This window comes from Oncorhynchus mykiss, chromosome 16, assembly GCF_057628025.1.
Source record: "Oncorhynchus mykiss isolate SJ-2025 chromosome 16, ASM5762802v1, whole genome shotgun sequence".
NCBI classification, from domain to species: Eukaryota; Metazoa; Chordata; class Actinopteri; order Salmoniformes; family Salmonidae; genus Oncorhynchus; species Oncorhynchus mykiss.
In genome coordinates this window covers 55,158,471-55,170,571 of record NC_143037.1, presented here as the reverse complement: position 1 = coordinate 55,170,571, position 12,101 = coordinate 55,158,471, and the positions used below count along the sequence as shown (strand labels likewise).

The window sequence follows — 12,101 nt, the reverse complement described above, 5'->3', positions numbered from 1 at the left end:
ACGATAATTAGGCTTCTGATAGTCATTAGTAGCCTACCAAACTTTCTAACTGCCTGGTACTCAGCACTCTATTGTCACTTTAATCACTCTGACATCAATATAAATGTAATCAAAAACTTATTGAGAGCCCATGAGCTCTTGTTGTGCAACATTTCTATAGGCTATGCACTTGCATGAGAAAACAGAGTGATGGCCTCTATTAAAAATAGAAGGATCCCATAAGCTTTCTATAGGTTAGCCCTACTATATTTATTTCTAAACTTTCCTAATATTAAGCACATTGCTCATCTTTACAACAGGAGTATAGCCTATCTGGCTTGCATAAAAATTAACCACGGGAAAGCATCCTCCATTTGCTATTTAAGTGCATAGATGACATGTATTTTTTGCCCCTGTTTTGAGACAGGTGCATGATAATCGTCCATTCGAAATCAAAATGAATTTCACACACATCATTTAGTATGTGTAAAGATGAGATAAAATCAAGAACAATCTAATGGGTAACAATATTGGCCTATCACATAGGCCATTATATATATATATTATATATATATATATTATATATATATTATCACTTGGGAAATATGCCCAGTTTAAGGCAAGAAACAGGCATAACTATTTTTTTTACTTTTACAAATCATCGTTGCACACCTCATGTTGCCTGGCCTATACGTTTTGATTAGGTTTGTATCGCAACTAAAGTGGCCAAATAACTTCTTAAAATGAAACACATTAATCGGCTTTACAACGTGTGTAGAGCCTTAACTGGCATGCATACGCAGCATGTGAGTTTCAAGTTTGGGGAAGATTATTTTCACCATAAAAATGCACTACCTATTTGAACATTTTTTTTATTTGACCTCTATTTAACTAGGCAAGTCAGTTAAGAACAAATTCTTATTTAGAATGACAGCCTACCCTGGCCAAACCTTAACCCGGATGACGCTGGGCCAATTGTGCGCCGCCTTATGAGACTCCCAATCACGGCTGGTTGTGATACAGCCTGTAATCGAACCAGGGTCTGTAGTGATAACTCTAGCACTGAGATGCAGTGTCTTAGACCGCTGCGCCACTCGGGAGCCAAAAGGGGATGCAGCCGGGAAATTCGAGGCATTATCAAGTGCTTTTAAAATTGTGAATGAGAGACTGATGAAGTGTGTACAGCCTGCGCATAAACAAAAGGCAGAGCTCATGCCTTTTATGCAACTTTTGTCAAATCATCATTAGTCGCATCATGCAGCCTTAGAATGTATTAAAAAATCATAACATATAGGACAATATTTGTATCACAACTAAAGTTACATAAATAACTAAATTAAGCATATAGGAGTGCCTGTTTCTCTCCCTCAAATCGTTTGGAGAATATCCTTTCTATTTTATTCAGCTATGTTCAGTTGTTTTCTTCGTACTATAAAATAATGCCACAGAATTCTAAGCAAATCTTGTCTGCTAAAGGAACCAGTGTAGCCCACAGCCATATGGCAGAGCCAGATCAGGACCTAATATAAGGACAACTTAGAGTATGATATTCTGTTCTTCTGAAATAGACTACATTTTCTTCATAACATGTTTCTTTAGACCTGTTTAAAATAAGTAATGTCTTTATTGTGATGGTGTAGGCTATATTACATGGATTTATTAGACTTTTTAAAATGTAGATGTTCCAAAGGTCTGCAACGGTGGTTTGTAGGCTGTGCATGGAAGCCAGGAGAAGCTACATGTTTTTATGTTAATTAACGGTCAATTATAGTGAGACTGGCAGTTATTTGCTTGACAATCATTGGCTGACAAAATTTCATGACTGCCACAAGTCTAGTCATGCATTGATGTCAATGGGAGACTAAGTGAAACATTTTAGGAAGTGGAAGTTAGGATCCACCCCACTGTTCTTTCATGTTATAATTTTATTTTGAGACAGACCTATTCCTTGTGCCATACCTATTACGAAAGGTACTGTTTGTAATACTCCAGTTCACCGCCCCTTGCTTTCTCAGGGTCTGTACCAGGGTGTTATCAACTATCACCTGGCCATCAATGGAAAGTCCTTCTCCGCGCTGTGTGACCACTTCCCTGAGTATCTGCCAAAGGTGAGGCCACCTTCCCATTGTCCACTCAACTCAACAGCCACCCAGTTAGCTGAATAGTTTTAACACATACTGGGGAAATGGTTCTGAATGGTCAGTTATTGTGTAGAATAGACAATGCATTATGAGTGCGTTGTGTTTTCAGGTGTTGATGCGGGGAACGGTCTACGCACGGATGGCCCCTGAACAGAAGACTCAGCTGGTCACAGAGCTGCAGAAACTGAAGTAAGAGAGGGGGAGCAGAGGTGGAAAGAACAGAGGAAACCAGTCAGGGAAGAAGAGACCAGCCTAGAATGAGAGAGATGGAGGGTAGAGTCATGCATAGGGAAAAGGAGGAAGACACAAAGGAACTCGGTAGCAAATTAAGGTACATGAAAGGATAGATGGACAGACAGGCAGATTCTTCCATTGATTGGCTCTTTTCGGCACAGCTCGGTAGTGTGAAAAGGGAATAGTCCTAAGTTCTCACCCATTCACCCTCTCTCCTTCAATGTGTAGCTACCGTGTGGGCATGTGCGGAGACGGGGCCAACGACTGCGGAGCCCTAAGGGCCGCAGACGTAGGCGTGTCTCTGTCAGAGGCAGAGGCATCCGTGGCCTCTCCCTTCACCTCCAAGTCAGACAACATCAGCTGTGTGCCTCTACTCATCCGGTAAGGACACCACACTCTGTTCAAGAGTAGCCTGACATCCAACAGTAATGAGTACTGTAATGTCAAAGGAAAAATAATATGTGCCGTTGTCATTCTTTTTAACAAGGGTGATTCTTCCTCTGTCTCACAGGGAGGGCCGGTGTTCTCTGGTGACATCATTCAGTCTCTTCAAGTACATGGCCTTGTACAGTCTCATCCAGTTCTCCTCTGTGCTCATCCTCTACACTGTGAGTTCTGCCAAGCTTATAGTGTTTCTTTACCCCTGGAAAGAAAGACAGGAGATATGCCAGATAATGTGTGCAGTAGTTTGGAGGGGTTCATTGTGCATACGTTCTCATGTTTCATCACTTTAGCAAAAACATGCTATAGTCTTTTAAACTGAATTATTGTATGTACAGTTGAAGTCAGAAGTTCACATTAAAACTATTTCAACCACTCCACAAATTTCTTGTTAATTAACAAACTATAGTTTTGGAAAGTCGGTTAGGACATCTACTTTGTGCATGACACAAGTTTTTTCCAACAATTATATACAGACAGATTATTTCACTTATAATTCACTGTATCACAATTCCAGTGGGTCAGAAGTTGACTGTGCCTTTAAACAGCTTGGAATATTCCAGAAAATGAAGTCATGGCTTTAGAAGCTTCTGATAGGCTAATTGACATAATTTGAGTCAATTGGAGGTGTACCTGTGGATGAATTTCCAAATGCCTGAAGGTACCACGTTCATCTGTACAAACAATAGTACGCAAGTATAAACACCATGGGGCCATGCAGCTGTCATACCGTTCAGGAAGGAGACACATTCTGTCTCCTAGAGATGAACGTACTTTTGTGTGAAAAGTCAAATCAAATCAATTCCAGAACAACAGCAAAGGACCTTGTGAAGATGCTGGAGGAAACAGGTACAAAAGTACCTATATCCACAGTAAAACGAGTCCTATATTGACATAACCTGAAAGGCCGCTCAGCAAGGAAGAAGCCACTGCTTCAAAATCGACATAAAAAATCCAGACTACTGTTTGCAACTGCACATGGGGACATAGATCATACTTTTTGGAGAAATGTCCTCTGGTCTGATGAAACAAAAATAGAACTGTTTGGCCATAATGACCATCGTTATGTTTGTAGGAAAAAGGGGGATGCTTGCAAGCCGAAGAACACCATCCCAACCGTGAAGCACTGGGGTGGCAGCATCATGTTGTGGGGGTGCTTTGCTACAGAAGGGACTGGTGCACTTCTCAAAATAGATGGCATCTTGAGGAAAGAAAATGATGTGGATATATTGAAGCATCATCTCAAGACATTAGTCAGGAAGTTAAAGCTTGGTCGCAAATGGGTCTTCCAAATGGACAATGACCCCAAGCATACTTCCAAGGTTGTGGCAAATTGGCTTAAGGACAACAAAGTCAAGGTATTGGAGTGGCCATCACAAAGCCCTGACCTCAATCCCATAGAAGATTTGTGGGCAGAACTGAAAAAGCATGTGCGATCAAGGAGGCCTACAACTCTGACTCATTTACACCAGCTCTGTCAGGAGGAATGGGCCAAAATTCACCCAACTTATTGTGGGAAACTTATGGAAGGCTACCCGAAACATTTGACCAAGTTTAACAATTTAAAGGCAATGCTACCAAATACTAATTGTGTGTATGTAAACTTCTGACCCACTGGGGATGTGATGAAAGAAATAAAAGCTGAAATAAATCATTCTCTCTACTATTTTTCTGACATTTCACATTCTTAAAATAAAGTGGTGATCCTAATAAAGTGGTGATCCGAATTTTTACTTGGATTAAATGTCAGGAATTGTGTGAAACTGAGTTAAAGTATTTGGCTAAGGTGTCTGTAAACTTCCGACTTCAACTGTATCTAACAGGCACAACATTTGTCTGGATCTGTAGAATGCCTTGGAATGTTATTTTACCCTCCCCCACCTATAGCATGTGTTGATTCTATTTTGTGTACCCCATTCAGGAGAAGACTAACCTGGGCGACCTGCAGTTTCTGTTCTTTGACATGGTCCTGGTGACGCTGCTGGCTATCGTCATGGGGAAAGGGGGCCCAAGCACAGAGCTGCACCCCCAGCGGCCCCCAGCCAGCTTGCTGGCGCTGCCAGTCCTGGCTAGCCTTACGCTGCACACCCTGCTTCTCATCCTGGGCCAGGTGTCTGCTCTGCTGATCACCACCTCCCAGGACTGGTAAGAACCATTTATGAATAGTGATTATGATCAGCTAGATTTGTATAGCACCTTTTAATACTGTATAATATTTAGGGCTGTCCCCGACAACAACACAAAAAAAATGTTAGTCGACCGAGAGCCATCTGTTTGATTGGTCGACATTTTAAAACGTGTATTTTTCCATATTTAGACACAGCCTATGTTTGAATGAATCAACTATATGTAGGTTACTGAGCTTGTTAAGACACAAATGAGGGCGCCAGAGATCAATATAGCCTAACCAGAAGAAAAATAACCTGTTCCCGGGCCATCCTCCCACGCTGCAGATTTTGCTGTTATGCTCCTGAAGTTGCCGTTAACACCAGCAGACGGCAACCTTTTGCATTTGGAGTGCCAAGTTATCGTACCAGTTCTACTAATCTTTGTGCCAGTTATGATTTTCATATGCACATTTCTGTGGAACAGTTTCATTTATAAAGTTTTCATATTTCAAAATCAATGTCATGTGGTTCATTAAAATTATATCTAAATGAAAATTATACCAATGTAAAAGTAACTTCTATTGCCATTGCCAAAATGTGAAAATAGCCTACATAAAGCCAACTAATAAAAAACTTGCAGCCCGCAGGTAGAAAATATTCTGATAAATATCCTATAAATCACATTGGCTACGCATGGCCTGTCTGCAAGAAACCTAAAACATTGTATCAACTATTGTATTAACTTGGTCTGGTGGGAAGCTTGTGCTAGCAAACTTGCAACATTGTAGAAAATATTCTGAGCCCTTAGTTTCCAGCGCCAGTGAGCTTCGGACAGACAGTGCAGTAGGCATTTTAGCGCAAGGGATAAGAAGTAATCCGGTATGCCTATTTTATGACATTTCCACCAGATCACAGCACAACTTTTTTTCCCCTTTCATGCTGAGTGGTATTCGAAAGGGAGAGTTGGAAAGATTTTTCAAATAGGCGATGTTGAGGAACTATTGTCAACAGGGCCGGCAAAAATCTGCCACCCCCCCAATAGGTTTGGCGTTGGGCCAATTTATTTCTCAGCTAAAAGTCGGAGGAACAGAAAATAATAGCAGCCCAATTAATAGGCCTATGCTACAAATTAAACACCATTTTTAACACATCTGGTTAGTAGGCTATATAATCAGTTCAATGTCAATAACATAGCCTAATATCTTCAATCTGATTACATTGATAAAATCACCAATGCCCTGGACGTTCTGCCGCCCTAGGCGAGACAAAAATAATTACATCTTAGACATCCCTATGAATCTAAGCATGGCACCTTTCTACCCAGACAGAGGCTGTACTGACACAGAAAACTGTAAGATTCAACTGCTGGCTACTCGTCCGTTGTATAAACCCAAAACATAAGTGCTTCCCTTAAAGCTGCCTGGATTTAAACAAACATCTTCTCTTTCCAGAAAGAGAAAAGCTCAATTAATAGGGTCAATTTTATTTGTCTTGTCTCCTCGATTATTATAGGCTGCAGTTTTAGCTTCAGATTGTCATAGAGAGGAATCAATATATCCCCATATGCATCAGTCACATCTTTTGCGGGCATTTTAGAGCTTGTTTCTACCATAAGGCATCTCCGAGTTAAGCATAGCTATAGAACGCTTGATATAATCTGGATACGTTTTATGATTTTATTTCGACAGTATTTGGCTATACAGACATCTATGAATAGGATAATTGTGTCTGTCAAACAGGTAGGCTTACCACTTATTTTTTGGAAGATGAAGAAATAGGCTCCAATTATATATGCAATTCTATGTTTATGCCCATAAAAATTTTTGGTGCACGCGTGCACATATAGGAGGTCCCTTACCAGGCAGAAGATAATTTTACTTTAACCTCTGCATTGGGGAGTTACAATGTTGCTATCACTATGCAACCTACTACCTATAGTAGGAAACCGAGTTTCTTAATAATAATATCCCACCTGTTATCTTGGCACGACCCCATAATTGTTACAATTACAATAAAAAATAACACTTTCATATAACATATTTAACATACAGTTGAAGTCGGAAGTTTACATACACCTTAGCCAAATAAATTTAAACTCAGTTTTTCACAATTCCTGACATTTAATCCTAGTAAAAATTCCCTGTCTTAGGTCAGTTAGGATCACCACTTTATTGTAAAAATGTGAAATGTCAGAATAATAGTAGAGAGAATTATTTCAGCTTTTATTTATTTCATCACATTCCCAGTGGGTCAAAAGTTGACATACATTTCAATTAGTATTTGGTAGCATTGCCTTTAATTTTTTTTAAACTTGGGTCAAATGTTTCGGGTAGCCTTCCAAAACCTTCCCACAATAAGTTGGGTGCATTTTGGCCCATTCCTCCTGACAGAGCTGGTGTAACTGAGTCAGGTTTGTAGGCCTCCTTGCTCGCACACGCTTTTTCAGTTCTGCTTTTCTATAGGATTGAGGTCAGGGCTTTGTGATGGTCACTCCAATACCTTGACTTTGTTGTTCTTAAGCCGTTTTGCTACAACTTTGGAAGTATGCTTGACGTTATTGTCCATTTGGAAGACCCATTTGTGACTGAGCTGACTGATGTCTTGAAATGTTCCTTCAATATATCCACATAATTTTCCTCCCTCATGATGCCATCTATTTTGTGAAGTGCACCAGTCCCTACTGCAGCAAAGCACCGCCACAACATGATGCTGCCACCCCAGCGCTTCACAGTTGGGATGGTGTTCTATGATCTTTGTTCCTATGTGCAGTTGCAAACCGTAGTCTGGCTTTTTAATGGCGGTTTTGGAGCAGTGGCTTCTTCCTTGCTAAGCGGCCTTTCAGGTTACGTCGAAATAGGACTCATTTTACTGTGGATATAGATACTTTTGTACCTGTTTCCTCCAGCATCTTCACAAGGTCCTTTGCTGTTGTTCTCGGATTGATTTGCACTTTTCGCATCAAAGTACTTTAATCTCTAGGAGACAGAACGCGTCTCCTTCCTGAGCAGCATGACGGTTGCATGGTCCCATGGTGTTTATACTTGCGTACTATTGTTCGTACAGATGAATGTGGTACCTTCAGGCGTTTGGAAATTGTTCCCAAAGATGAACCAGACTTGTGGAGGTCTACAATTTTTAGATTTTCCAATGATGTCAAGCAAAGAGGCACTGAGTTTGAAGGTAGGCCTTGAAATACATCCACAGGTACACCTCCAATTGACTCAAATGATGTCAATTAGTCTTTCAGAAGCTTCTAAAGACATGATATTTTCTGGAATTTTCCAAACTTTTTAAAAGCACAGTCAACTTAGTGTATGTTAACTTCTGACCTACTGGAATTGTGATACAGTGAGTTATAAGTGAAATAATCTGTCTGTAAACAGTTGTTGGAAAAACTACTTGTGTCATGCACAAAGTAGATGTCCTAAGTGACATGCCAAAACTATAGTTTGTTAACAAGAAATGTGTGGAGTGATTGAAAAACAAGTTTTAATGACTCCAACCTAAGTATATGTAATCTTCCGACTTCAACAGTATATATTTTAATATTCCTGTAGAACTGTAAAACAGAGTAAGATCATTTGAGCTTTGGAAACAAGTGCTTTCATAAATGCATGGTGGGCGTTATTTCGCTGGAGCATAAGCTTTATGTCATTGACCCAGCCTTAACGAATTGAGTTTATTTACATATCGAATTTGATTGTCCAACATCAGTTTCAGCATTTATTTATTTTGCCTCCGCTTATATTGGCCTCTTTCCTCTGCTGCATTGCAGTCAGTGATGTTTTTTCTCGGTAGCTGTCCATGGTCCTGAAGTCAAATCATCAGAGTTTGCTTAGACACCAGCCTGATCTCCTGCTCCTTCTACCTCTGGAAACTATCTAGGTGGTCATGCAACTTCTCATGCGAGCTGAGGAGGCGGAAAGCTTCTTCCAGTCCCTGGTTCCATCCCTGACCAGCGTAGATCTCCGTGAATGGCCGGGCCTTTTAGGCTTGTCATTCTCCACTCTGGTGGATGTACATTGCTGCACACTGATACATTTCACCAGCAAATTTATTTTGTTTAGAGATTGTGCCTCTTTTCTCATTTTTATTTTTAATATTTGCTTCCTGATAGTTTTTGTCTCTTAGACATGGTAGCAAATAGTTTAAAATCTCTATAGATTACTTTTAGCTAAAATTATATCCACTAGTAGTAGTTAGCTAACATTAACAGGCTAGGTTATGCTACTGCCTTAATCACTAATTGTTTGTCACACACAACACCCCCCCAAAAATACAATAATTGAATTGCCAGATTAATTTTTAATATTTCACAATTGGATAATCCCATATAAACATACACATCATCATAGCTACCAATGATAGTGGGAGTGAACTTCTGGAGAAGCGGGAATGGGGTGGGGACGGGAACTGCAGCAACGCTATGTTGGTGGCTGGGGTGCCGCGGGCGGTGTAGTGGCAGCTAATTGTCAAATTGCCAATTGTCAAACTTCCACCCCAAATTCAAGTGCCGCCATAGGTGGCCGCCTAATGGGAGGGCCGGCCCTGATTGTCATTATCAATGGATGTAAAAACAGACTTTGTTTACTTGCTGTTTGATGCAAAGAGAAAAATACTTTGAGAAGCTCCACAGTGATGGTGAGTTAAGAAAATCAGAAATAGTATCAGATCCCCAAATGGGTACATTTTATAGGCCTACATTTGCACTCAGGCCAGGTAGACTAGTCCTACTTCTATATGCGTAATCAGTTGCGTGTCCTTACTCAAGATTGACAAGAGCACCCCAAACAAAAGTCAATGAATACATTTCACAAATGGAATGAAATTAACAAACTTTTCTCACAAGTGTAGCCAAGGTTGTGCACTCTGCAAACAACGTGCCCACTCCGACAATGGCAACGGTAAGACTGTAATAATAATATATTGAATGCATTAACAGAAATAAACCAAACAAACATTGTAGATTAGGAATTAAAGGTAAATGTTCTACTGGTGATACTGGTGTGCCATCACCGCGGCCTCCGCAATAGATTCTGACAAGCGTGAATGAGACAGTTGTTGTCTTGTGTGCCATAATTGTTTTTATAAACATTTGCCACTGCTCGACTAAAAACAATCTTTATCGACCAACAACCTATCAATTAAACAATCAACCAGTCGACTAAATGTGGTCAGCCCTAATAATATTAGTAATTAGTGTTGGGGGATGAAAACAGTATCTCAATATAATTTTTGCCGATTTAAAAAAATAAATATATATGATACCGACTCCACTGATCTATTCTAAAAAATAAAATATTTGTTCTAATAATTGGTAGGTAGTTAACGTTAGCTACCTCTAGTTTAGTCGACTGTACCTGCTCCAAAACTCGTCCTATAGCTTGTTCTCTATGTTATTATTAAATGGTGAGCCAACATGTTTTTAGCACTTATTTCCATGGCTGGAAATATTTTTAAAACAATTTTTTTCATGGCTCTCTCTTGTCCATCTGAAGCAGACATGGTGTGCAATATGTTTGGAACATAGAATCCCAATAAAATCCTAATACATATTGTATCAGCACCGAAGTATTGTGATGTCCCTGACAATCCCAGCCCTATTCTTAATGACACAGAATAATGTTCTGATGTTTTGAGGAGGGGGAATTAAGGAGTTCTCATTGTAATAGATCCTTGAGAAGGACCAAAGGAATAATAAGAAGGGTTTTGGGTGTGACTCAGTCACATTGAGGTTTAAAATTATGTATCAAAAACACAGCAGCTCAATGACTTTCAACAAATGCAGTGCATTGTGGGGGAATGTCTAGGTAAATTAATATGAATTATTCCTCTCTTCATCCATCCTTTCAGGTTTGTTCCTCTCAATTCAACAATGTCAGGAGCAGCGAACCTGCCCAACCTTGAGGACACCAGTGTGTTTGACCTGTCAGGGTACCAGTACATCATCATGGCGGTGGTGGTGACTAAAGGATACCCCTACAAGAGACCTCTGTACTACAACGGTGAGGCACCAACCAAGGTGCTCCAGACATATCACATCATTCTTTGTGGGGTTCGGTAATGTTGTATGAACGTGCCTTGCAAATCAAAGCCACAAAAAAAGCACCTGTTGCTGGGTCTCCTTTCCCCTCCTTGACGTTCATTCAGTGTGCTGTAACGGATAGTTTACTTGATTGGTCAATTTAAAAAGTGGTTTTAAATCCACTTAACCAATGTTGAGGTACTTAACCATCTGACACTTAGATTTGAGTGAACTATCCCTTTAAGCAGTAAACTCTGATAATCACAGTAGCTGCCAAGGTCTCTTACATGATGCCCATCTTTTCTCTCTCTCCTAACAGTGGTTTTTGTGTGTGTGCTGCTGGTCTTGTTCGCTCTGATGAGTTGGCTGGTGCTAGCTCCCGTGCCTTTCCTGCGCAAGCTGCTGAAGCTTTACTACATCCCTGATATGAACTTCAAAATCCTGCTAGTGGCCCTGGCCGCACTCAACTTTGTCTTCTGCTTCCTATTGGAGGTAATGTATGCCTAGCCAACTCTAGGGCCCTGTTCTAAAAATTGTCCTTCCTTCCTTGAGGTAATCTCATGTTAGGATTCAGCGCTTAGTGAGTATGGTTACATGCACACAATAATGCGATTTATTGTGGATCGTCAGATTAATATAATAGTTTGATTAAAACATTTACGAACGATTTCCCCAAAAATCCTGTTTACATGGACACATCTGAAATCAGGCTACTTGATGGCACTCTGATAAATTCAGAGAAATCGGCAATCAAAATAAACTTCCTACCACATTGACCATGTTATTTTTCGGAAGCAAATTTTATTTTGAGTTTGGACATATAAAATGTGTATGTGAAAACTACTTCAAAGAGGCATACATTCAGTTGTTTCGAACTCACTTCACTTGTGCAAAAGCGGGAGACTCACTCGGCTGGAGCTAGCACATGCGCAGACCAAATACACTGCAGCAAGACTTGTCCTAATAATTAGACATTTGCTCAGAAAACCAGGGGCCTCTTATCAATATTGCGTAGAAACTATTCTAAAATACTACTTGAGAATATTCATAACATAGGAAAAAGTATGATGTGGTTTTGGAAAACGATATCTGATGAGCCGATCTGTACTTTCTACAAAAAAAAATCCCACCCGTCTCCAAAAACCGCACTCTCTGCGAAATGCAGTGTGTGCC

At 40.2% G+C, this 12,101-nt stretch overlaps 1 protein-coding gene across 3 annotated transcripts in view; it reads left to right on the top strand.

Annotated features, from left to right (window-relative positions):
• The window catches only part of atp13a2 (ATPase cation transporting 13A2), a 36,316-nt gene that overhangs the window by 18,877 nt on the left and 5,338 nt on the right, over positions 1–12,101 (top strand). For all 3 annotated transcript variants that reach the window (XM_021566390.3, XM_090203330.1, XM_021566392.3), the window contains exons 22-28: positions 1,995–2,087; positions 2,230–2,309; positions 2,583–2,735; positions 2,866–2,962; positions 4,717–4,940; positions 10,757–10,908; positions 11,248–11,420. In XM_021566390.3, coding sequence (XP_021422065.2) covers positions 1,995–2,087; positions 2,230–2,309; positions 2,583–2,735; positions 2,866–2,962; positions 4,717–4,940; positions 10,757–10,908; positions 11,248–11,420 — 972 coding nt within the window. The remainder of the gene's footprint in view (positions 1–1,994; positions 2,088–2,229; positions 2,310–2,582; positions 2,736–2,865; positions 2,963–4,716; positions 4,941–10,756; positions 10,909–11,247; positions 11,421–12,101) is intronic.